Source organism: Thunnus thynnus, chromosome 1 (genome assembly GCF_963924715.1).
Source record: "Thunnus thynnus chromosome 1, fThuThy2.1, whole genome shotgun sequence".
Lineage (NCBI taxonomy): Eukaryota > Metazoa > Chordata > Actinopteri > Scombriformes > Scombridae > Thunnus > Thunnus thynnus.
The window spans coordinates 3,299,915-3,327,356 of record NC_089517.1 but is presented as its reverse complement, the minus strand read 5'-3'; the positions used below and the strand labels follow the sequence as shown (position 1 = coordinate 3,327,356).

The 27,442-nt window shown below is 39.8% G+C and overlaps 2 protein-coding genes across 2 annotated transcripts; both read right to left on the bottom strand.

The window, feature by feature from the left end:
* On the bottom strand, window positions 1–1,757 carry LOC137186877 (interferon-induced very large GTPase 1-like). Its single transcript, XM_067595935.1, has one exon. It carries the CDS (start codon window positions 1,755–1,757, stop codon window positions 411–413), a length of 1,347 nt encoding a protein of 448 aa, XP_067452036.1. The 3' UTR covers window positions 1–410.
* On the bottom strand, window positions 1,640–18,949 carry LOC137186774 (up-regulator of cell proliferation-like). The gene is made up of 10 exons (XM_067595847.1): window positions 18,782–18,949; window positions 18,585–18,681; window positions 18,362–18,459; window positions 8,587–8,670; window positions 8,409–8,476; window positions 8,213–8,299; window positions 7,703–7,757; window positions 7,295–7,507; window positions 7,164–7,212; window positions 1,640–4,285 (listed from the first exon to the last, which is right to left on the bottom strand). Exons 1-10 carry the CDS (start codon window positions 18,896–18,898, stop codon window positions 1,758–1,760), a joined length of 3,396 nt encoding a protein of 1,131 aa, XP_067451948.1. The 5' UTR covers window positions 18,899–18,949; the 3' UTR covers window positions 1,640–1,757.
* Between the last annotated feature and the right edge of the window lie 8,493 nt (window positions 18,950–27,442).

Sequence of the window (27,442 nt, the reverse complement as noted above, 5' to 3'; positions counted from 1 at the left end):
CAAAATGGACATTGTTTTCCACAACCAAACACTCGCTTGAAAAGCTCATCCTGTGGTTTGATTGGAAGTTTGTTCAGAGTCTCAGTGATGTTTTCAGACTTTGAGAATTCCTCCTGAAGCTGTTTTTTCAAGTCTTCTATTGACATTTTGAGGCTCTTGATAAATGGATGACATGTGCTTTGGATTTGAAACAAGGTTCTTTTTTCATCCTCCACTGAAATTGAGATGTCTTTAATCAAATACCTCCGCATGTTGCTGATGAGCTCTGTGATGCTTTCATTGTTGTCTGGCAGTTGAACACCATCTGGTCTTTTTGTGGCCTGCTCTAAGGCTGCTGTGATTTTGTGAACTATCACCTTCAGATTCTTTTGTTTCAGTTTGCACAAAGTTTTGTTCTTTGACATTTGTTGCTAGATTTGCTGAAATATCCAATCCTTCACATATATTTCATACTTACAAATGTACTTGACAAAACTGGCAAAGTCATCCTTTTGCAGCAACTCCTCCTGAATGTTGTACTGGAAAGAGGAGCGGGAACTGAACTCTGCTGAATGACAACCTGTCAAAATTTCATCCACAATGTTTATTCCCAGAGATCTGTTGATGGACTCTTCCACAGCAGGTTTGATACAAAACTGGACAAAATCATTTGCTTTGCGCTGACAATCATCTCTCTGTTTGTATAAATCAAGAAAATCTAACAAGTACTGATTCTTGTACTTCCGCAGCTGAATTTTAGGATCATTATCTCTCAAGAATTTTTGGTGCATTTTGAGGAATTCCCTTGAGGCAATGCCACACATGTGAAGTTTCAGGTCAATCTCAAACTTTGCATTTATTTTGTGATTACTTTTATCAAGGGATTCATCCATTGTTTCAAGAAGCTCCTTTGTAAAAGAGTAATTGTAATCTGTGTTTGTCTTTGCTTTATTAAACACAAACCGTGTGCAAGACTCAATGACACTGTCAGCAAAGTTCTGCAGTTCTCCTGGTCGAATCAGTTGTTTAAACTTCTCCATATAGGAATCTGTATGTTCATGCTTGATTTTAAATGGATCCTTCCCAATCTCCTTTAGGTCTTTAATGTTTTGGAATTTCTCATTAACATTTCGATTTGAGAAATTTCTTCTCAACTGTTTCAGGACACATGCTGCGATATCTTGCTCTTTCAGGCCAGACACATTTTTAGTGGCTTCAGTCCACATCTTTTCAAACTTCTGTGTCAGCTGTTCATCAGACAGTGTGGAGTCTTTACAGGCACTCAGGAGCTTCATGACCTCGTCTTCAACCCCGCCTCTGTATTTCTTGTGAATGTCTTGAACATTTTTTTTACTTTTTTTCAGCTCAAGTGCACAATCCAGTTTATTGTTCACTGAATGTTTGATTTCCTGTGTGAGACTACTGATGCTGTTGAAAAAGTCAGTTTTGTATTTTTCTATCAGATTTACATTCTGGTCTTTCTTTTCATAGTAGTTTGTAAGTTTCTGCTTAATTTTTCTTTCTTCAGAGTTTATTTTTTCTGACACCTCTGATTTCTTTGAATCAACCAAAATGCTCCAAGTTTGAATATCAGATTCATTGTCAGAATTTAAGATTTCCATCTCTGCTTCTGTTTGCCAGGAGAGGATTTCTTTTCTGAACTGCCATTCCCATTGACTGAACTCTTTGCAAAGGTTGTCATAGGCCTGAGCCACAAGAGTGTTTCTGAAACTAAAGATGAAGTTCTCATATTTCACTGCTTTCCAGAGACTTCTCATTCATTCTAGAAACTCTGGGATCTGTGAGACGTCATTGCTTTGGGCTGTTTTCATTTTCGTCAAAAGATTTTTCTTGAAATCTGCTACAGCTTCACTGTAACCTGTGTTCACTGGTGCCATCGGAGGGGTTCCATGCCAGAGTCCTGGGATGTTCCAGTGGTTTTTGTCTATGTCATAGTCCAGGATATTTATGAAAGCTGTAATAGAAGGCTTCTTTTCCATTTTAGCTGCAATTTGTGTCATTTCATTGAGCTGCTCCAAGAGCTTCTTTCTATCTGTTATGGTCTTTGCATGAGCTGAAACTCCAGAAACATTTTGATGCACAAAATGACAAACTGGCTTTTTACCAATATGTCTCATTCTCAAGAAGGCGTGAACTGCAATTTGCAGGATGTCTTTCATTTCTGTTGCATTTTCCATTGCGAGGTTGATGATGGTGACATCACTTAAACCAATCACAAAGGTTGCCAGCTGGTTGTCATGCTCATAACTGTCTTCTAGTTCTGCCAAATCAGGAGACTTTAGACCCTCTGTGTCAATGAGAACTATATATTCATAATTCAACTCATGTTTCATGTCCTCTCCAACTTTGAGGAAAAGCATATAAGCTCCTCTTGTGCATCTGCCGCTGCTGACAGGAAACTGCACACCAAACATGGTGTTGAGGAGTGTTGACTTCCCTGTACTTTGAACACCCAGCACAGTCAGTACTAACAGTCTGCTCTTCCCTCCAACCTTCTTGTGAAGCTCCATCAGCACATCTGTCACCCATCTCTCTGGGATGTTGGAAGCATTTCCATCCAAGAGCTCTAAAGGATATCCATCCAACAGCATTTCAGCAGCCAAACCAGGGAGACGAGATATTTCATCAGCAGTGTTTCTTGAGCCAGAAATTGAGAACTCATAGATGAGTCCCATCTCTCTCATGTAATGCTCTACTCCTAAAGAACTCTCCATCAAAGCCTGTTGTGACTCTGCAGTGAGATTTTTATATTTCTTCTTGCATTGCTCTTTGAATTCCTTGCGCAGCTCAGACAGTTTCTTCCGTGAATGTGTGTTAAACTTGAGTTTCATCCACTTAAGGAAAAAATCTCTTTTCTCTTTGTCACTTGTGGATAAGGTTTTAATAAAACTCTTCATTCCTTTGGACAGTTTTTGTTTGCTTTGCTCCTCCCTAATCTTTTGTTTTTCTTCCTGTAGCTGGGTTTTATACTCTTCAAGGTCTGAGTCACCAGAGTTCAATCTACACTCCTCCTTCTCTAACTTCGATAATCTTTTCCACTTATCTCCCTGCAAAGGAAGTTGTTCTTTCTTGTAGTCTGGTATACTTCGCCCCTCAATGTCAACCATGATCTCCTCAACTGCTTTCTTTTGTTTTTCACTTGTGTTTTCATCCACAGATAGACCAAGTTCAACAGCTTTTCCAACCATATTGACAATGTTCAATGTGAGTGTTTCTTGTGGCAGTGAGGTCTTGATGGACACACAAAGTTTCTTTGAAAACTCTGCAACATTTACCTTTGGGTCTTTGATTTTCACGCTGCTTTTTGGTAGCTTTAACTCTTTCACTGTTGTCTGGACAGACATCATGTCGTCTCTAGAGTTGTCCTTGCGATTAACAACAAAGAAGAGTTTGGATTTCACATCTTGAAGAGAAGTCAGAATCTTGTGCTCATTTTCTTCAACTTTGTCCAGGAACACAAAGGTCGCAGTTGACTGTTGAAAAAGAAAATTGAATTGTGCGAGTGACTCACAAATGTCTCCTCTCAAATTGGCAAAGGCAACTGGTTCTGGAAATATGTCAAGATCTTTTTTGCCACAGGGAAGGTACCAGCAAACCTCGACCAAACCATTGGCTATTTCTCTTTTAAGTGTTCCTCCTTCCATATCTCTGTGTATGAAGGTGTTGTGATTCTGTTGGCCACGACTGAGAATATGATTCAAAACCTGTGACTTGGACAAACTGCAGTTTTTCAGCCTCACAAAGGTAAAGAATGGTATATTTGCTTGGACAATGTTGTCTTCAACAAATCCTTTTGATTCAGACAAATCATGTGGACACCACTCTTTGACGATGTCTCTCAGAGCCCACAGCATCAGGGAACACTGACTGTTATCACCATGAGGCAACAGCAGTGGGACAGAAAACTGGCACATTGACATCTTGAGAGCCATTTCCTGTTGCAAGAAGCTGTCAGCACAAAGAAAGAGTGCGACTATGAGGTCGAGAGGGTTAACCTTGTTGTCTGCAGAGTCATCTGTGTCTTTGTCAAAGTCACTGTTTCCCTCATCATCATCATCATCATCATCATCATCATCATCATCATCATTGTTTGATAATTGTGTACAGTTTCTGCATTCTGCGTTGATTTGAAAGAGTTTCCTGAGAAAGCACCATGGTATTTTCTCCAGTGATTCAACAGTTTCATCATAAATGCTGTTTTTGTTGATTTCCAGAAGAGACTGAAGAGTGAGCTTGTTGGGATAAAATTTCTTCAGTCCAAGTTTGGAGAGAAAGTTGAAAAAGACTATGAGAGAGAAAAAAAGACCACTTTAAAAATAAACAAAATACAAATCAGCAACCCTTTATAACTATATGTTTGACTCTCTCTCTCTGTGTGTGTGTGTGTGTGTGTGTGTGTGTGTGCGCGCGCGCGCGTGTGTGTGTCACTACCGCAATGTAAAGGATTTTGTTGACATTTTCCTAAAAAATATTTTCTGTTTTTAGCATTATAGGTCTCAAAGAATTCTGTTGGTGGTGTTAGTCTGTGATCTGTATTTTTTAATTAATTAATATTTTTAATTAAATTGTCAGGTCTTGTTGGTAGAACTGTAGCAAAAGTATTTTTGGTGACTTTTTATAGTGACTAAAACTGACTGTTGACACAGGACCAAAATACAGAGTGACTGTAAATATTCTCCCTGAGACTTTGTTAGTCTGAAATAATGTAAACAGTTTCAACCCGATATAATTACACACATGAAACCCTCTTTGTTCCCTCTGGACAACACATCCACTATGTTTTATTGTGTGTGTGTGTGTGTATGTGAGTGACTGATAGCACAGTGAGAGGACATGCACTCTAATGAGAGCACATTTTTTCCATACAGCAGCAAATATTTCTGAATTTTACAGTTAACTATTCAGCTGTAGAAACCAACTTATTTAGACTTCTAGACATAACTTAGTGTCAGTTTCAGTTTGAGTTGGATTTTATATTTAATTACTTTGAATAAGAGGATACATGGCTACATATAATTATCTCTGTAATGGTTAAGTGTATACTACATGACAGAGAATTCAGTTCTCTCCAGGAGAGATCTAGCAGGGGAAATCAGGTTTCTCTTGCCTAGCTCTGATTATGGAAACCAGGTTTCCCAGATTTCTGTGAAAATCAGATTGTAACCTGGTTACGTTAGTGTATGTCATATTACAAAATATTACAGTCTAAATAAGCAGTCTTCTTTTTTTATTTTACGTATTTGAAGAGTTTTGTCTGATGTCATGTATTCATGCACAGTTTATTGCATTTCATCAATGTCTATTCAATTATTTTATGGATTTTACATAAAATTACCATATTGTGATATTAATATTGTGATAAAATATTCAAATTAAAAGTATCAGTAAGTGTCAGGGAAAACTGAATGTAATCCTCTTGTCCTTAAAGGGTTAAACAATATCTTATCAATTTTATCTAATTTTTGCACATGCTAACACAATGGAGGAGAATGGAATTTAGTTTTTGGTGCTTACAGCATTGAAAAACTACTTTGAAATAATTCAGAAGTAACATTTCTTTCAAGAGACAAATATCTCAAAACCTGAACAATAAAACTAAAGTTTTCTGCACTGCTTGATACCACTAGTGGTGAGAAAATATGATGCTTTGGTCCTTTCAATTACTCAATGTAAAATGTTTTTGAAAATGAAAAAAAGAATTACATAAAAGTCATGTTTTGGGCAGATTGTATAAGCAAATGTTTCACAGAATGAAACTGTTTCTACTGTGTGTGTGTGAGAGAGAAGCAGATGCACACAGAGGGCCACATTTCCTGTGGCTTTTGTGTCTGTTTTTCATGTGCAGATGTGACGCATTTGGTCCTAAACATGTGTTGTATTTATCAGTCAGTCATACCAGACTGAAACTGCTGTTTGCAAGTCATTTGTGTGAGTGTTTGCAGTGTGTGCATCTCTCCTTATTGTATATGCATTTCAGGGAAGATTGTGTAAATAATAGGAGACATTTTGGCAGAGGTTGATTATGTATTCTGCTGGATTTAAGGTCATGTAATATGCGACTGTCAGTTATGTGGGGAAAATTCTGGCCTCTGAAGGCCAGTGCAAACACAACACAAATATTTAATTAAACATAGACTTGTATATCTAAAAAGCAACTATTACAAACAAAAATTAAGCAATTAGGCTTTTATTAATGAACACAATATAATTAATAGTTTTTTGTTCATTAAACTTGAATTTGAAATCGATCAAGAAACTGTAAAATCACTACATGCTGCACCTCCACCTGCTTCACTCTGAACTGATGCTGCTCCGTATTTCTCTCTCTCTCCACCTGTTGCAGTGACTTATGTTTATTTTTTGCGAATTTCATTTGTCTCATCACTTCATTTCCTTTTTGTTTCCCAGTGTTGCAAGCCATGCCTGCCTCCTTTAAGAAGGTGGCTTTGTGGGTAATGTGTGTGTGTGTGTAACGTAGTAGTGTAAACACTGTCAATCGGAAGTATGTGTGTGTCTAGCCGCAGCCACAGAGAATAGGTGTACGCCGGTAGAGGAGAAATAAGTTACCACTGTTAGTGAAGCAAGAGTCAAATGCATCACAGAGAGGCTATGTATTAAGTCTGCTGCAACGCTGGAATAAAGTGCCCCGTTCTCCACCGCAGAGTTGGTCCAGACTCTTTGTAAAGCTTGTTACCAGCTACGAGTTAGGCTAAGCTAAGTGAGCTAATGTCAGACCAGTGGCCGCCCAACTACGGTTCGGGGCCGTGAAACTGGATAGGTAACACCATGAACATGTTTATTTCATCCCAATTTATTAATAATTAGATTATGATAAAGATTATAATATCATAATTAAGATTTAATAATTGATCAAGAAAATGGCAAGTAAACTGAAAGTAATTTGTTTCTTTTATTACACGAGCTGAATGTTTCTCCGCACAATATACAAACAGTGAAACCTTTTTGTAAGTGTTTTAGGTCCAGACGGCATTTCGGCCAATGAGTATCACCTCTTATGCTCCCCACATGGACTGTTTACGGAAAACTAGGAACATAAATGGAAACCAGAAAGCTATCAAATAAGATATCAAATCTTGTCCCTTTCCTTCAGATTCTGCATTCGTATGCCGATATCCGTTTATAGAGATTAAGAGTTTGCTTACCTGGTTGCTGCTTGTGAAGAAAGGCATGGCCAAATTCCTGAGCAATGATCTGGAATGAGTAGAGAATAAATGTTTTATAACTGAACACAGTCTGCTTTATGTAAATTCAGGTTGTATCAAAGACAACTAACTGTGCTCTCCACCTGTGGTGTGAGGAACTTCTGTATCCTACAGGAGAGGAAAGGTTCTTCCAGTATGCTGCTGACTGAGGGCCTCTCTGTGGGGTCGGGTTTCAACAGCTGTTCCAAGAGAGAGCGCAGTTCATGGGAGTAGTGATCAGACACTGGAGGGTAGAGGCCACGGACAATCTTCACCTCTAGGTGCATGCTATTGTCAGCATTAAACTGAGAGGAAACACATTTAGTACACAGTTATAACCACTGCAGAAAAAATGAAGAAAGGAAAGACGACCCATTCTTGTTTGTCAACTATTAGACATACAGAGAAGAGATCTAAATCAGTATGTGAGCATTATAATGCTGTGTAAGATACATTAAATCTACATGAATTAGTAAACAGCTCACACACAGAATACTTACTGCAGGCTTAAGAGTGCACATTTCATACAGGACACAGCCGAGGGACCAAATATCACTGCAGAGGAGAGAAAGTCAGAGGAGAGAACAAACAAATAGACAAACTAGGATCAGTTCTGAGGGTAGATTTACATTTATTCAATAACAGTGGCTTCCAAACATATCAGACTGTATCAGCTATTCAGCAATAAAGTCCTAGACTTATTTTAATTTTTGTCCCTGAGTGTCTGCTTAATTTACTTCAGTTAACTAAATCAGGATCAGGTTACATTCATACTTAAAATAGTTTAAGAGGAAATCAATACTACAGTAGCTTCCTGTTGTAGATATGAACAAGCAGGTTCATTCAGTAAAGAGGAGACATGATACCTTCACATCTCCCAGAAACCTTCACCTAATCCTGCATGACTCACAGTCAGTTCAGTGGGGAGAGAACTTGTCTGCTGGATTACTATTAAATGTTAATTTACACCATAAATGAGACAAACACAACGTAGAGCATCAAGTTAGTACCTTTTGTTGTTGTATGGTTTCTTTTTGCAGATCTCTGGTGAAAGGTAAAGTGGTGTTCCTGCGAATGTTGTTGCCAGTTCTTTAGTGCTGGAAATAAGAAGAGAATAGAAAGCAGACTGTATTATGCTTTACTATTTCCATTTTAATCTTGGCTTTATAGAGATCTACAGATTCATTCAGATGACATTTTACAAACCTGTTCAGCACCCTTGAAACTCCAAAGTCCCCGAGCTGTACAGTCCCATCTTTTGTCAAAAATATGTTCTATGCAGACATCATGAAAAGACATGTAATGTCATTATCATGAGTTTATACAATACAAATAAAAAATGCATCATCACTGAGGCAAGATCATGTGCTGCATGAAGCAATACCTGTGGTTTAATGTCCCTGTGGAGGATTTTTCTATCATGGATGTGCTTTAGTGCCAGACAAATCTGCACAAACCAGTCCAGGATCTATGAAAGGCAGAGGAACGTAAAGATACACTTAAGAGTATCAACTTTCACTATATACATCATTTGTAATTCTAATGACAGAAAAAGCCCAAAAAAATAATATAAAAACATTAAAAATAGTCTAAATACATGTTAAAGAAGAGTACAGTGAAGTGGAATAGTGAGTGTTATATGATGAATTCTATCCACATGTTGCACAGTTTCATCCTAAAGATTAATAGTGTAGGAGAACCAGTTGATCTTTGTTTTTCTTGCAACCCCCAAGAGAGCCCAAAGAAGGTCTGGGCTCAATCAACAATAACCCCTGTTGGGCTTCAAACCATGAGGTCACACAGAGATAGCCTACATGTACCCGCTGAGGCCTGACCATGAAGTGCTTTTTTCCTTTGTTCTCCCTGAGACAAAGGAACAGCACAAAAAACGCTGCTCACAGACAATGGGAGTCTATTGCAAACTCCATTTCTAGTGATGCTTTGCAAATTTCACACCTTGACAGGAAACATGCAACATACAGTCTCTCATTGGCAGAGACGCTCCTGCGTAGCGGAGTCATGACATCAGCGCCCCTTTAAAGTCAGAGAACGCCCTGAAAAATACGCAATCCATGTTGAACTGAACTTGGGGGAACTCCTGTCCCCCCTGTGAGTCAGCTTGACTAACGGAGGCAACACCGTGCACGTGTTTTCCCCTCACCGAAGTCTTTCCCCTTGCAGGACGAGACGAGACGAGACTTTGCCTGTGTTCACCCAAACACCATCCCTGGATCCCAGAGAGACCGTAGCTGCAACCAGCGCTCTCAATTTCCCTCCAGAAGAAAGAAACGGAGATCCTTCAGGATGACGCGGAACTTCTCTGCCCTGCTCTTTTTCCACTGAGTCGACTGCTGTTTTCCTCTGCCACGCCGCCGAGGACCAGCTTGCTGTGAGATTTGCAACACCGCAAGGACAGGCACTGTCTGCATCCGAGCCGAGGACAGAGCCGGACAGAACCGGACAGAAAGACGGACTTCACACACGCCCTGCTCGCTTCATGAAGTGACCAAGTAAGAGGCTTAAGTCTGGGCAGAGACAGTGTTAGTGTGTGTTAGTTTCAGCATCAGTGTTGTTGTTTAGCTTTTAGCTTTTTAGCTTTATTGCTATTGATTGTTGTGTGGATTGACAGATCTCTTGATTTCATAATTTATAATTATCTATGTTGGGACTACATGTGGACCACAGTTTACCACATGTTTCAAGACTCCAAGAAACCTGAGCCCTGGGGGTTCGCACCCAAAGTGTGAAGCTCCACCCATGGATCCAGGTTATCAAAACTAGAGATTCCCCTCTTATCTCTCTTTTCTCCACGAGCTGCAGCAGGAGCAGCTCCTTGCTCTTTCACACCTCCAGAGCTGCTGGAGCAGCTCTCTGCTCTCTGGTGTGGCCTGCTCACAGCAGACACACACAGTCTTCTTTACGGCAGAAGACGCGAGAGCCTGCCTAAGACTCAGAAACTAAGTTTCCTTGTGCCAGCAGCTAATACACAAGTCTGCTGGCCAGTTTAACAAGTACAGGAGCCGCGAAATGGAGTTAGCTTGCCGCTAACTCTACACCAAGGAGTGACCTGGGCCCTCTGCACGACCGGAGTGCTCTCTCCCCAGCAACGCCTGCATCTTTCAGCTTCAGAGCCAAAGCCTCCTCAGCCTGACTCACCCACGGATTCACCGGCTACAAAGCAGGACACCACAAAGCATCTCTTCCTTCATGGACTGGTAACAACTGGGCATAGCCTAGCAACACAGTGAAGCATAGTACGGCTAAGCAAGAATGTTTAACTCAAACAATGTACTGTACGTGTATTGATTTGGTTAAGGTTATACATTGAACTGTTGTTGTGATGTCCTTGTTGCCTATAGTCAGGTTACTGCATAGCCACACCGTTAGGTTAATGTTAGCATGCTTAACACATGTTACATCCAGTAACTAGGCCTTGCATGCAACTAACCTTGTTTTAACCTAGCACCTTTAGCATACACCAATTGGCCTTGAATAGAGAACCACACAGTTAAGAGGTTAAAACCTAGTTTGGCAAACTTTGGTTCAGGCAGCACATGTGGTTCAAGACACCACATGGTCTGGCCTTTTATCTCTGTAGTTCCCTTTATCAGCCAAAGTGTCGGCATGCCATGTGCTCAGTCACCAGGTGACTACAGCCATCTTGCTATTGTCTTCCCTACACACACACACACACACACACACACACACTCACACACTCACACTTGTATATAGGTACACTTAGCTAGATTAGTATTGTGTGTTGCTTTTACCCTTTTGTTAAATAAATGCTTTTGGATATACCTGTTGTCTGTTTTAATGTTGCACAAGAATGAGTTTTGCCAACCTCTGCTCTGTAAAGAACTCCAAATCCTTCAACCTTTACTAGCTATTGATATGGTAATTTTGTTTATAGTTATTAAATTAATTATTAATCAAAGTCCCAAATTCATAGATTAGTACACTTTGAGACTGAATTGGCTATCTTTTTCCCTGAGTCCAGGGTGGTGCCCCGTTATTATTAATTCTTATTAATAATTTTATTGATTTTAATAATTAACGATTATCTTTGATAATCGTTAATTATTGCTGATAGCCAAACTTGTAGCCACGGCCCAACAAAATGGCGCCCCGCGTGAGGCAGAGTATTGTTGGCAATTATTCATAATTGTGCAATATTAATTTCAGCATAATTTTGGCCAGTACCAAAATTCTGGAATCTAAAACCTTTAGACTATCCAAAAGTCTTTATATTTAACACGACCAGTCTGCCACAGGAGAAGATATCTAGCTGTACTTACAAACAAGTGAAGTGTTGGGAGAATTGATTTTTTTTTTCAAATCAATTTTAGCAAAAGCAATTGGTAACCCAAATCTTGAGTTGTTGATAACTACCACCTTAAGCCCTCGTAGTGTTAAACTAAGAGATTGCTGTTGCTGCTAGCCACTCAGGTTGAACCTACTCTGTAGAAAGTGTAAGAATTTTGGTTCAGCATTCGAATAGCACACATTCAATGCCATCCAGTCAAGCTGTCAGAATTAGTTGTTAATTCAAGTGCTCCCCTTGTTAATTAAACCACAGTGTGCCACCGGCCCTGTGACACATAGAGAGTTTGTACCTGGCTGTTACTGCCATGCATTCCAGCCTGAGTAAGAAATAGAGCCTGTGAGATAGAGCCACAGTGTGCTACCTGCCCTGTGAAACTTAGAAGTTATCCTCTAGCTGTTACTGCCATGCATTCCAGCCTGAGTCAACTTTAAGAAACAATCCTCTAGCTGTTACTGCGCTGCATCTCAGTTAGTGCATGTTGAAATCTGTTGTGCCCACTAGAGCCACTAGACGGTGTCGTAGCTACCCCTCCTCCACAGGAAGTTACTCCCCATAGTGTAAGCCACAACATTGTTTGGTTAGGCTAGTGTACTGCCCAAACTACACTACAAAGTGTCTGCCACGCAACACCATAGCCAACCACATTGTTTTGTTGTACTAGTCAACTGCTAATCTAATCCTCCGTACCGGATACAACAATGGAGAACCCCTGTGTAGAACAGTTTATTTCTTCCCTAGCACAGAGCCTAGAACCTGGCTACCCAGAATTCATCAGCAGGTTGAATTTCAGTGAGTGCAGGAAAGAGATAGACTCGCTACTCAAGGACAGGAATGATGCACAGACCTCATCCAAAGATCCATTGTTATGCTTGCTTCTGAACTTCCACAGGCAAACCAGCCTTGCCTGTCAGAGCAGAGCAGCCCTAGAAAAGGAGGTAGATTTCCTTAGAGCGCAAAATGCTTGCCTCCTCCATGAGGTTCAGACGGCCAATAAGAAAGCCATGCGCTATTTAGAAGACCTGTACTCAGCAGAGTTAAATCTCTGCTCACACAAGGAGGAATTGTTAAGGCTTAGGTCAGAATGTCCTGCCCCACTACAGTCATTCAGCCAATGTGATTCCGGTTATTCCGATTCACACTCCTCCCATAGTGAAAGGTTAACTCCCTCTCCACTCAGAAGATTGGAACAATTCCCAACTGACCCTAAGTTCTTGGGAATGAAGTCAGCTTCTCAACCTCCACTGAGAGACAGAGCTAACAGCTACCTGAGTTCCCATCTCTCTGAAACAGACACTGAAGAGACATGTAGTTTATCCTCTAGAAGATATTCTGCCCAGTGTTTTTCTCAGCCACTGATACATGACACATTCATCCGTGCTCATCCTTCCGAAGGGGGGACTAGATCATCCCAGAACTGTTCAGCCTCTCCTCAGCACTATCAGGAAAGTGATAATAGTTGTTCAGCCCCTGCCCTTCAACCAGAGAGAACTGTAGCACGTGATGCACATGTCCATGATAGTGCTAGTTTAGTCTTGTCTTCACCAGAAATGACTTCACAGTGTCCCCGCCTTAAAGTGCTTGAGCTCATAGCTAAGGACATTGATCATTTTGACCCAGACAGCTGTAATCACCACATTGAAGATTACTTTAGAGAACTAGAATACAATCTAGTTGACCTGCCCCATGCAACCCAAAGTGAGAAAGTTAAACTTGTGTGGAAAACCAGCTCTAAAGCTGTACACAAGTTTATACAATCACAACCTTCCAGAGTCAGAAATGACTACCAAGAGCTCCGTCAAGCACTAGTAGAAGAATTCTCTTTTACTGCTGACGAGACCACATCAATGGTTGCAGCCCTCCAAGTTAAACATTCCCGTCGTGAGCATCCCAGGGATTATTACCAACGTTTGAGGCATGCGTACTTCCAGGGCAAGAATGCACCAGGCTTAGAAGAAAACCCCACCTTCAAGTCCTTATTCTTGCAGAACCTTCATCCATGCGTACGCACTCACGTTGTACTTATGACGCACCAAGGTAACCCTTCACTGCGTGAGATAAGAAAGATGACACAGGTGGCTTGGGAAACTGCTGTCACTTCCAAAGCAGGAGGGAAAACAATTGAGCCTGCCAGCTCAAACACTGAAGCGTCATACAGGTCTGCTGCCTCAAAAGATCACCCTCAGAACAGTCCAAAGGGGGGTGACAAAAGGCAGCATAGGGACACTGAGCGTAAGCGCCATGTCCACCAACTGCGTCGAGATAGGCATTCACAGAGTAGAAGCTTTAGAAGGCCATACGCAGAGATTCTGGCCCAGAAGTGTGACCAGACAATGGACAGATCAGATGATGACCACAGCATCTCTGACCACAGTTCAGTACATGGTCACCATCTATCAGACAGTGACAGTGCCTCTGAATGTCTCTCTCCCTCTGGCTACACGGAGCGTTACAGCCCTGAGCCACAAGTTAGAAACTTAAGGCACAAGAGCTCTAGAGTTCGCTTCTCACAATTCTAGACAGCAACACAGTCCACCCCTGTACTGACAGTAAGACAGATACCAGTGCCTTACCTTTCCTGCAGTTACATAGGTAAACTTGGGTTCGTTAGCAACAGTAGCAACCTGAGTTATTCTAAACTCAGTAATAGCCAGACAGCCTGCTATTAGTTGAGGAAGGCCTAAATTCTGATTCAGCTCAGACACCACTGTCCTACTTTGCAAGTACAATTGGATCAACTCTTTGGTAGTATTTTGTCAATAGGATCACGTTGCAAAACACTAGCTTAGGACACTCCATTATGTACTTTCAGAAGTATTTATACACATGTCTTCATCCATCACAAGTTTAGGACATAGTGCCAAACAAACAATGATACAGCCATTAGGACTTTGGGATTTTTGGAAATATGATGACATCCTTCTGCAGCTACACTTGCCTGAAGGACAAAATTGTAAAGTCTGCCAAGATCAGACTGAGTACTACATTGAGTAGTCAGTATTGTCATCAGATCCAATGAGTGAAACAACAAACACTCTTGGACACTCCAGAATTGGCTTTATCATTTTAGGTGCCACTCTCTCTGCATCTCACCTTAACAAAGTTACACCACTAACATTCCTGTTCTCACTAACCCAAAGACTAATGAGAAATCCAGGTTATGTTATTTAGGACTATGCCTTTGTTGTTGTCTATCATGCTGTTGTTTTGTAATTCTGACTGTTCTTGCTTAGCCAAGATAGATAGTGTTAACCACTGCCCAGATGTTACAAACTTGAATGAACTGACAAATGAACTCTTGAACTCAACTGTGGACCATACAGTACATGTATGTTTGTGCTCCCAGGATCACACATCAGGTGCAATCCTAGGACCAAAGGGGGGATGTTGGGACTACATGTGGACCACAGTTTACCACATGTTTCAAGACTCCAAGAAACCTGAGCCCTGGGGGTTCGCACCCAAAGTGTGAAGCTCCACCCATGGATCCAGGTTATCAAAACTAGAGATTCCCCTCTTATCTCTCTTTTCTCCACGAGCTGCAGCAGGAGCAGCTCCTTGCTCTTTCACACCTCCAGAGCTGCTGGAGCAGCTCTCTGCTCTCTGGTGTGGCCTGCTCACAGCAGACACACACAGTCTTCTTTACGGCAGAAGACGCGAGAGCCTGCCTAAGACTCAGAAACTAAGTTTCCTTGTGCCAGCAGCTAATACACAAGTCTGCTGGCCAGTTTAACAAGTACAGGAGCCGCGAAATGGAGTTAGCTTGCCGCTAACTCTACACCAAGGAGTGACCTGGGCCCTCTGCACGACCGGAGTGCTCTCTCCCCAGCAACGCCTGCATCTTTCAGCTTCAGAGCCAAAGCCTCCTCAGCCTGACTCACCCACGGATTCACCGGCTACAAAGCAGGACACCACAAAGCATCTCTTCCTTCATGGACTGGTAACAACTGGGCATAGCCTAGCAACACAGTGAAGCATAGTACGGCTAAGCAAGAATGTTTAACTCAAACAATGTACTGTACGTGTATTGATTTGGTTAAGGTTATACATTGAACTGTTGTTGTGATGTCCTTGTTGCCTATAGTCAGGTTACTGCATAGCCACACCGTTAGGTTAATGTTAGCATGCTTAACACATGTTACATCCAGTAACTAGGCCTTGCATGCAACTAACCTTGTTTTAACCTAGCACCTTTAGCATACACCAATTGGCCTTGAATAGAGAACCACACAGTTAAGAGGTTAAAACCTAGTTTGGCAAACTTTGGTTCAGGCAGCACATGTGGTTCAAGACACCACATGGTCTGGCCTTTTATCTCTGTAGATCCCTTTATCAGCCAAAGTGTCGGCATGCCATGTGCTCAGTCACCAGGTGACTACAGCCATCTTGCTATTGTCTTCCCTACACACACACACACACACACACACACACACACACTCACACTTGTATATAGGTACACTTAGCTAGATTAGTATTGTGTGTTGCTTTTACCCTTTTGTTAAATAAATGCTTTTGGATATACCTGTTGTCTGTTTTAATGTTGCACAAGAATGAGTTTTGCCAACCTCTGCTCTGTAAAGAACTCCAAATCCTTCAACCTTTACTAGCTATTGATATGGTAATTTTGTTTATAGTTATTAAATTAATTATTAATCAAAGTCCCAAATTCATAGATTAGTACACTTTGAGACTGAATTGGCTATCTTTTTCCCTGAGTCCAGGGTGGTGCCCCGTTATTATTAATTCTTATTAATAATTTTATTGATTTTAATAATTAACAATTATCTTTGATAATCATTAATTATTGCTGATAGCCAAACTTGTAGCCACGGCCCAACATCTATGATAATTATGAATTATTATACTAATAACCAAATGCACTCCTACCCGTCCCAACACCCCTAACCTCAACAGACATAGATGTATATTCAACTTCGTCTGGATGTGCCCTCAGGTAAACTGAGAACCCTTCCTTCACATTAAAGTGTCAGTTTTGACTCCTCACAGAACCATCTCCTCACCCCAAACTCTCTATAAACTGTGTGGGACAATCCCAAGTGGAATTTATGACACCAATGCTGCTACATGCTTTATCAACCCAAGTTTCAGAGGATACCAGATTAAAGGACCTTCCCTTGGACAAATACAGAGAGACTGTTTATCATAGTGAAACCTCATCGATTTGTTTGATGAGTTTGGACAACTCTATCTACATTTTATGTTTTCTTTTCACCTTCTGAATATTGAAGTAAGACCTAAATATAGACCATATATTATATGATGTTTTCTTATTGTGATATATTAAATTATCATTATACTCTACATAACTTAGTAGGATATATCATACGTATGAAGGGTTACTTTGATAAGCAAAGAATTAACACTAATAGTTATAATGTATGTTAGCTAGTAGGAAGAATAAGTTTGTTAAATAACTATAGTATGTTTTAATTAAGCTGCACTGATGATTGTTAACTGTGTAAGGCCCTGTTAATGGTTGTATGGCCAAAGAAGATTGGCCATACATCATTTTAACCAAATCAAAGGATCTAACTCAGGTGTTGTGACAGTGGTTATATCATAGAGGTGTGTCTCTGAACATTTGAGTAAAGTATCGTGCATATGCAATTCATATTTAAATGTGGATGTCCATGGTGAGATGTTTAGTTGAAATTTAATCAACTCAGAGAAGATCACGTGTTTTCTCTTAGACAAAGGATTTTCTGTTTTGAGCGGGAGAACATCTATCTCCACCCACACACGCCCATTTTAGCGCCAGCCAAATAGAAACAGTGTACTTGCTACACTCATTCTGCTTTTTCCTTTTCAGCTCCAAGGAGACGCACATCGCATCCCGAAGACTTCCGCCATTTTAATTTCCTCCGTACTTTACTTTTGTATCACGTGATCTTCTAAGTTAACTTTCTCTTTTTCTTTAAGCTATGTGCAGTATTGTTACTTCAATAAAACAAATTTCATGTTGAAATTCTTTCACGCTTTTTATTTTGAAGTATAGTTTCATTCGGCCAGCAAGATTATTTTCGAGTTATTTAGTAAGAAAGTCAGACGGTCAGAGACTTCAATTAAAACGACCTGCTCTCTACGGATCAAGACCTCTTCAAGAATGTGTATCAGAAACAACCACTAAGACCAGCCTTTATCCTTCTTTGACATCACTGTTCCTTAAAGGCTCCTGCAATGCTCACGAGAAGAAACTCCGCTGGGAAACCCGCAGCAGAACAGCTGATTTTCTGACCTGACGATATGGACAACAGCTGAGCCCGCTGAGACATTTGAGAACAACACTACGCAAAGTAGGCTGAACAACGTTACTCCATCTACCTCATGATTAAGAGTTGCTGTCGTTTAAATTGAACTCTCTGGTTAATTCTTTGGAGAAGTTGGTCAGTTAAATTACCTCTACCTTAGTTAATTCTCTGTTAATTACGCTATTGTAAACAGTTCACCATCACTCATTCATAACTTCTAACATGCCATTTTGAACATTTATCCTGGTTGATTTTTTTTTATCTGTTTGCACTGACATTTCATTTATTCACTGTTCATCAGTTAGTTCAATAAATATATCTTTATTAGCATGTTGTTGTCTGTGACTTCAATCTGAGCAGAGAATTAGATCACTGTATTGTAACACACTACATCAGACGTGAGACTGATAAAGTTATTTCTGTGTTTCTTCCCGACACAGTTAATTAGACTAATAATGGGAAGTGGTGCCACTTTTCAAAGGAGGATTTTGTGTTAACAAAGGTGATGTTCCTACAACAGGTTTATCCTAAACATTCATGATTGTCTTGAAGAGTCAGTAGCTTACTTGATCTTCTGAGAAAAGTTCTCCTTTCTGAGATTTGATCTTCTCTAAGAGGTCTCCTCCCTCACAGTAGCCCATCACAATACACAGACAGTCCTTCACTAAAAAGATTTTTATACAGCATAAGGAACATGCATGAAAACACGTGTATGCATCAGGATATCATTGCAGTAGATGATCTCTGTGATTCTTTGAGGTTACAGTTAAGATCTTGGATCATTTATACCTTCAAAAGACTCTTTATACTGGACAATGTTGGGATGACTCATCTTGGCGAGGACTTCAACTTCTTTTTGAGCTTTCTGCCTCTCTTCAGGTGACATCTGTCAAAGTGAGAGGGACAGATAATGTGAAAGAGCAACGTAGTAAAGAGGAGCTCAAATGAACACTGATACTGTGGAACATTATGCAAAGGGTTCTTACTCTAGATATGCCAATCTCCTTGATGACATATTGGTGTCCATCCTCTTTGGATTTGACAAGGATGGCCGTTCCAAATCCACCTTTCCCAATTCTCTTCACCTTTTTGTACTTCTCCATGTTAGTGGAATGACTGCCACCTCATGCTGGTTTTGCAGAGATGAAGGAGCATATTGTAAAGCTATGCTTGAGCTGATCAGGCTTTGATAACAAGAACTTAGGAGACTGTAAAAATGTAATTTAATACACTGCTGTTAACTCCAATCATTTGGACTGTGTATCATCCTGTAACCTATCTTTGGGTTGGCTAGAGTCCAATGTCACAAAGATGGTTCACTTTAAACTGGCATAGATAACCACAGTCATGTTAGCACATGAAAAAGCAAGGAAAACGTTGTTTCCTTCACAACTAACTTTATTTGTCACAACAGCAGCACCATAGCGTGACAGTTTTTACAACACTTTCTGTCTAACTGGGCACTCACACCAAGAGATTCATCAGTTTGGTTATGACCAATATAAAGTTTGTAGTAGAGCTGTTCAGCAGACCGGCCATGAATTTGACAAGGATAATAAAATATACAATTTTTCATGTTTCAGTTGTGTATTATTTAGTAAGAAAAATGTGACTAGTCTATATTTCTGTCATTTAAAAAATAAAAATGCCATTTTATGTTAAAAATCACATTATTGGCCAAGTAGCCTATGGAATAAAGCATTATAGGCTAGTTATGGAATACATCTAGAACAATAATTGTACAAGTAGCCTACTATTAATGCAGTAGTAACAGATGTTTGCTAGGATGTTTAGTACAGCGGTTGCTGCAGGAAAAAAATCAAATCCCAATCTGCAATTGGTTGCTGCGTCAGCGGTGTCACTGCTAATTTGCATAAAGTTAAAGCTCTGCTCAACTTCAACTCGTCACTCTTGGTGCTGGCATCATGCTGCTCACTGCTGCCAAGGCCTCTGCCAGCTTTTGTTGAAAATTAATGACTGCCGGTTGCTTTTGTCACTTATGAATCTTGGGTGTGAGTGCATGGTGAGAGGGAGGGAGGAAGGCCATCACAGAATTACTAAATAGATCAGCTGCAGCAGCAGCACTGGCTGTGACACACTGCTCATGGAGGCAATTAAGGTTCCTGAAATAGCAAAATAAAATGATTTATTGATACAGGACTATTGTAGCCTGAAACTATGGGGGATAAGCCAAAACATTGAAAACATGATGAACGGTAATTTGAGCTGAGTTTACTCACGGGAGCAAACAAGAGAGAATGGTGGGCGAGCGAGCTAGAGAGAGAATGAGAGAGAGGGACAAGAAAACTAAGTGAGTAAATAAGAGAAATATAACATAATTTGCTGATAGTTTCACAGTAGTTTTGTTTTCAAAGAAGAAACAAAGAAACATCAAACACATCAGATTATTCACTGCAGAGACAGATACTCCAGAGTTTTATGTCTCCTACTTCTGCAGGTCTCCTTCTTCATTCATTACATGCAAGTCCAACATTAGTCACACACTTAAGACTGTATAAAAGAAGTTGACATGGACACCATGACGTTGCCCATTGGTTTGCATTAGAGCTGGTTTTCTAGCCCAGAGTTGCTGCTTATGGTGAGAGCATTTTAACGGTGTATATGAGCACATTTTACTAGTATGTATGAAAGCTTTTCAATAGTTAATATAAACTGTTTTCACAATACTATATGGGAGCATTTCAACTGTGTTCATGTGCACACTTTAGTAGTATGAGTGAAAGCTTTTCAGTAGTTTTAATGAGAGAGTTTCAGTCTTGTATGTAATGTACATTTATGTATGTGTGTGTGGTTTTCAGTATAGTATGTGAATGAGTGTGGTTTCATATATGTATGTGACAGGAAAAGTACATGTTTATCCACGGTAATTCTGAATAATGTTCCTAACGACCACTCATACCTCACAGCTTGAAAATGTCTGGTGTAAACTAGTGTAAACTTTGATTTACTGTTCCTTTTTATTTAGAATTCAAAGTTTTGTTTGAATGTGGGGAAAAGTTAAATATTTGAACTGTATTCATATCAAAAATTCAGCTTAATATTGCTACTAAGTAAATTTATTTATATAGCACCTATTTTAACATTGGCACACAAAGAAAAGAGGACAAGAAAACCATAAAAGACATATTCAAGAACACATAGAGACATCACACACAAATGAACACAGAAAGTATACAGGCAGCAAATGTAGTGAGGCTAAAAACAGGAGTGATGTGAGATCTGCAGTCCGTCCAAGTTAACAGCCTAGAATAGAAAGCTGCATTTTGTACAAGCTGAAGACATGACAGGGCAGCTTGGCTAAGGCAAGTGAAAAGGGAATTGCAGTAATTGAGGCGGGAAAAAACTAAGTCAGAAACCGACAATAATGGTCTCATTTCTGCAATGTTCCTGAGTTGAAAAAAAACCAGGATTGAGACAATTTATTGACATGGTGTTCAAATTTCAATTTGCGGTCAAATATAATGCCACTATTACTGCTGTTAGTTTTGACATATGGGGCAAGTGGGCCAATACGCTGAATGATGCCTTTAGCAGTATTTTCAGGGCCAAAAATGAGAAGCTCAGTTTTGTCCGAATTCAGTTGAAGAAAGTTGACAGACATCCAGTCCTTTATTTCAGCTAAACGGTCGTGGAGAGTTTCTGGTTTTACTGAAAAATATAGCTGAGTGTCGTCCGCATAGCAATGGTAGGATACACAACCAAAGTGACTCATTATCTGGCCCAAGGGAAGCATATACAAAGAGAAGGGAATAGGACCGAGGATTGACCCCTGGGGCACCCCATATAGCAGAGGAGTGAATGAGGACACATAGTTACCCATGAAGACAGAAAAACTTCTATTTGACAGATTTGACATGAACCATTCTAGAGCTTTCCCTGAGATACCAACACATGTATTTAGTCGATTAATGAGGATGGAGTGATCAATGGTATCAAAAGCAGCGCTCAACTCAAGAAAGACCAAGATGGAGAGTTCCCCCTTATCAGCCTGCACAAGGATGTCATTCATGACTCGTAACAAAGCAGTTTCAGTACTGTGGTTTTGACGAAAATCAGATTGAAATTTATCAAAGATATTATTCCCTTCAACAACTTGAGGAAGCTGCTAAGCAACAAGTTTTTGCAGTATTTTGGAAATTAAAGGTAATTTTGAGATTGGTCTGAAATTGTTTAAAACAGCTGGATCAAGGCCACGTTTTTTTAGAAGGGACTGGACACTGGCTGTCTTAAACTGATCAGGGACATAAGCAGAGGTGAGGGACATGTTTATAATAGTGAGTACAGCCAATGACAGGAAGGACCTCTGAGAAGAGTTTGTCGGGTAAGATATCAAGATTGCAGGAAGACAGGCGCAGATGAGAAATTGTCTATGGGGTTTTGCATGGTAATGGGGGCAAAATGAATTGATACATTTAAAACACTAGTAGGTGGATCAAAAGCGGTGGATGGGAGCACAATGTTGGATCTAATTCTATTGATCTTGTTGACAAAAAAATTATAAATGCAATTCAGTCTTCAGTTGAGGTGGTAGAGATAGTGACGAGAGTGGGTTGTACAAGCCAATTGATTGTGCTAAACAGAGCTCGGGGATTGTGTTTATTAGCAATAATTAAATCTGAGAAATAAGCCGTTCTTGCATCCTTGATTTTTTGATTGAGCAAAGTTAAAAGTTCTCTCATGTATAGAAAGTGAACACTGAGTTTTTAACATTGAAAATATGACTTTGCTGGGAAGAAAACAGCATAGCAGAAATTATAACATTGCAAACAACACAACCTTACAGAAGACACTCAATTGCAGAAAATATGACATTACTGAACATGTAACGTTGCACCAAACAAAACCTTTGTGTTTTCTGGAATTGTTGTATTGTCTGCAATGTTAAGTCTTTTGTGATCTTTTGTTGTGCTTTCTGTTTTTATAAGTGTCTTGTTTACTAGACACTTATAAAACAGACATTTCTAATGTTGTGCATTGCTCCTCAGAGTTTATACTAATTTGTATAGAAAATCAGCTGCAATGGCCCGATGCAGTTTAATGGAAAATTATTATTCCTCAGAAAACCATTCTGTCTGTCTGCCTTTCTGTCTTTTTTATTCTCTACCCTGTGTTTTTATCACTGAGCCTGATAGCATCTTGCTACACAACACAAGAGCAACAGACTCTGAACAACAACCTAAATTAAATTTCCTGCTAAAATCTCCTCTTATCTAGCTTACAAACATGAACACACGTCTTGTCCTGCAGTTTAGCTTGTTGAACGAGCCACCAAACAAACATTTACCGCAGAAAAGTGTGTTAATTAGCAGTTTATTACATTACATCAACATGAATTTAATTACATTATGTAATTTTGCATAGAACTGCCATATTTTGATATTAATTTCTGAAAAAATGATTTGTATTAAATACCACAATGTTGACTGAAGCTACATCACACAGACCTAGTATGCAGTGTAACAGCCCTCTGACTTTGCCATGACCCTCAGGTTTGTGTCTTGTGTGCTGTGTGTGTGTTTTATCTCTCTTCAGGTCCAAGTAGGCAGAGACTATATTAATGCAACTGGGTGCTGCTGGTACCTCTCCATCCAGAATGCATTCAGGATCAGTCATCCTCATTCCTTTCCCTCTCACCTCATCACTGGCTCTCCCCCTGCACCACACCTTTTCTTTTCTTTTGTTTCACTTCTCTTTAGTTTACACCACACAACATTACACATTCACACATCCACTCACCAACACCACTGATATACTGACTGACTATTTCATACATTTGATTAATATATTTTGATGCAGTTTCTAAAACATAAATGTAAAAGATCCATTTTTCAGTACAAACGTGTATTTCTCTTCATTAGTCATGGCCTAAGAGCCGGGTCATGACAGCAGGAGAAACTGAATGTAATCCTCTTGTCTTTAAAGGGTTAAAACAATGTCTCATCCATATCTCATCTCATTTTATTCATGCCAATACAATGCAGGAGAATGGAGTTTTGTATGTGGTGCTCACAGGTGCATCACTAGTTTCCCAGAAATGGTGTCCACAGACCTCACTGTCACTGATGATATGCAAACTGTTAACTTTGAGGTCTGTGTGTGTGTGTGTGTGTGTGTTGGTGAGAGAAAGAGAGAGGGAGAGAGAGCACGAGAGCAGCAGCACAACAAAGGGTCAAAAGTACCTTAAATGTAGGTAATGTGAGTGGAAGCGTACCTGTTGACGCTCATCTATCTGGGTCCGTTATTGTCATCTTTTCTCTTCATTCCCCCGCACAGTAAAACCTAGAGACACAATATCATCTCTTATGTTTGATAGAACCAGATTTATTCAAAAATATAAATACTTAGCAAGCTATTAGTCAGTCACAACTACACATATTCTCTCATTAACTGGATACATTCATGTGCAGCTTCAAATTATATTTCAAAAACTTTATGCAACATTTCAAGTCCAACACAGAAGAGTTAAATGGTTCCAGCATACTAAAGTTCACTGTAACTTACCTGACATCAGGTTGCAGGAGACTCTCAGACTGTCTGCATCTGCTTCTGTATTTATACTTGATATAGAAATCGAAAGCATTTTATACACATGACCAACTGGTTTCTGTTGACCATTTCTTATCTTGATTTGCTTTTGTAATCAGTAAATTCCAGACTGGGATGTACTCAACTCTTTCAACCATATCGATTTGATGATAGAATTCTAAATTATTATTGTTTTCTGGCACGTCATTGACGATACATTCAGATTTTATTTGTTTATGAAGGTAAAATCAGTTTGTCTAAAAAATAAGGTTAAGATTAACAAAATATGGGGGTGAGTAAGTTTTTAAAACACCAAAGAGCCATATATTATCATCTAAACACAATAACTGTCATCAGCAATGTAAGTTATGTTAAGGGGTTAGTCTATCCCACTATATACCTGTGGAAAAATTCACAAGCAGTTTTGCTGTAAACAATTAATTTATCAGAAATCGCTGAAACATTTCTTCTTCACTTCCTTGTAGTTGACCAGAATCCTTCTCAGTGTACAGACAGATTGACTGATATGAAATATTTTTACATGCTGTTGAAAATCACCACCCATACACTGGAATGTAAAGGGAGATAACAGTGTTTTGGATGTTTTTGTGACAAGCAGGTTTGTCTGGTTTTATGTTTCAGACTCAACAGTGTAGTGAGTCACGCAAGACGCCTGTATGAGCCACATTACACATTAAAAACGGTTCATGTCTGTGGCTTAAATCTCATCATCTCATTCCTCAAGGTAACTAATGACCTCCTTTTAGCAGCTGACAGGGGGAAGAGCGCAATTTTAATTCTTTTAGATCTAAGTGCAGCTTTTGACACAGTAGACCACACTATTTTAGTTGACCATCTTAAGACCTGGGTGGGCATCAAGGACACTGCACTTGATTGGTTTTATTCTTACATTTAGAAAGAACCTTCTTGATCACCAATTTTATTTTCCATCTACATTCTTCCACTTGGCCAAATCATTCAACAACACTACGTTTCTTTTCATTGCTATGCAGACGACACACAGATATACCTTCCCCTGAGACCCGGTGACCCAAGAAGCCTAGCTGCTGCTGTAGACTGTCTCAGCGATGTCAACTGTTGGATGGCACAAAATTTCCTTCAACTCAACAATTCAAAAACAGAAGTCATACTGTTCAGTCCCCCTAATCCAAATAACCCCATCAGTCTTGGTCCCCCATCCACCTACATGAAGCCCACCACCAGAAATCTCAGAGTACTGTTCGATTCAGGTCTCAAACCACACATTAACAAAGTTGTCCAGTCCTGCTTCCTCCAAATCAGAACCATTTCCAGAATTAAGCCAATGCTCCACCACTCTGACCTTGAAAAAATCATCCACGCTTTCATTTTCTCCAGATTAGATTACTGCAACTCCCTCGGCCTCTTACTGGTTTTAACAGACAACATCACATCACCCCGAGTCTGGCTTCTCTCCATTGGCTCCCTGTTCATTTTAGAATTAATTTTAAGATTTTACTGATCACTTTTAAAGCACGTCTGGTTCTGAAGCTCCAAGCTACATAACAGATATGCTGACCCGGTACGAGCCAGCCCTTAGATCCTCAGGTGGGGCCCTTCTGGGCGGTCCAAAGTCGAGGCTTAAATCTAAAGGTGACTGTGCTTTTTCCATCAGGACCCCTCGAATTTGGAACGACCTGCCTGAGGAGATAAGGTTCGCAGAATCACTTCTTTTAAATCACTTCTTAAAACCCATTTTTGCAGACTTGCTTTTATGTAATGTTGTCTTTCGATCATCTTTGTATTGTCTTTTAATCTTTTTATCATCTCTCTATTGTTTTTCTTTGTCTTCTGCTGCCGTCTTCTTGAGGTCAGACCTGTTATTGTTTTCCGTGTCATGTCTTTGCTTTGCATTGTACTGCTTTTGCTTTGTCTGTCAAAGCACTTTGTAAACTCTGTTTTTAAAGTTGCTATATAAATAAAAATATTATCAGTCACTTTTCTGAACACTGATGGCACTTGGGATGAGGCTCTTCTTAAATACATGTTTAGTTGCCAGAGGGACTCTATAGCGCCTCACAGAGCTCAAAGGCTCAAACTGGCTGAATAGGATAGTAGCTCTCTGCCAGGATATTCCTTGCTTTCTTCCTTGTCCTTTCCATTAAGAATTGAATCAAGGAATTTTGGGGTTTAACAACTATTCTGCTGGCCCTAAGAACAATCCTGGATATTCTGAGAACTACAACTGAAGTGACTGTACCAGCCCAACACCCTCAAGAAAAATTCTGTACACTAGTTTTTACATTTACTATATTATATCAGTCTCTCTTCCTAATTTTTTCTCATTAGAAATTTTACAAACACAAAAGTCATGTGCAGGTGATATTCATGGGTGGTGGCCTGTGATGACATCACTGCAGTCATGTCAAGTCTAGATTCGTCTCATGAATTGCTTACAGTATCTTAAGTGACTGACCAAGGAGAATGTTACAGTGGATTTGATGGAGACAAAAATCTATGACTTGATGTAAATGACAGGACAGATATGAAGCAGTTAACAAACTGCCAGTTTTGTTAACTGCAGGTTTGAACTTATGATTTGATGCACTGTGTCAAAAAAGATTATATGTCATTATGCTGTCTGAAGTGAGTCTTTTGTTCCACTTTTCTTTTTTAAACACCACTATGTCCTTTTCATGATTGTATGAAGAGTTCTTAGAACACAACAGCTTTTGGGACGTGCATTTGCTGTTGTGCAAATGGACACAGATTTTTGGTGTAGCAACGCAGAAAAAGTATCTTCTGCCTTGCTATTTGCGGCCATTACCAAAAAGCAAGAGGTGCATTACTACCAACCTCCAGACTGGAGTAGAGCCTGGGAAAACCAACAGGAGAAGCATATAAATAAGGGTAAATGAAAGTTTATTAAATCAAGTACAATTTGAGGTTCTAGTATTTTAAGCTTAATTTATACTTCTGAATTAAGGTGTACCAAGGGCGGCTACATGTGTTGACTCTGTTGCTTCCTGCAGCTAACATGTCTCTTCTAAAATATAACTATAGGTTGAGCCTCCAGCGGCTACAGTGTGGAGATACCACAAGAACTGTGATTGCTCAGCATG

Excerpts from the sequence above, each read along its gene's own strand:
- LOC137186774 (XM_067595847.1), bottom strand. The coding sequence starts at position 18,898 with ATGGAGAAGTACAAAAAGGTGAAGAGAATTGGGAAAGGTGGATTTGGA. Across the intron at positions 8,477-8,586 it reads ACAGGGACATTAAACCACAG|AACATATTTTTGACAAAAGA; the intron begins GTATTGCTTCAT and ends ATGTCTGCATAG. Across the intron at positions 4,286-7,163 it reads TCTTCACAAGCAGCAACCAG|TCTTTTTCAACTTTCTCTCC; the intron begins GTAAGCAAACTC and ends TCTCTCTCATAG.
- LOC137186877 (XM_067595935.1), bottom strand. The coding sequence starts at position 1,757 with ATGAGAAGTCTCTGGAAAGCAGTGAAATATGAGAACTTCATCTTTAGT.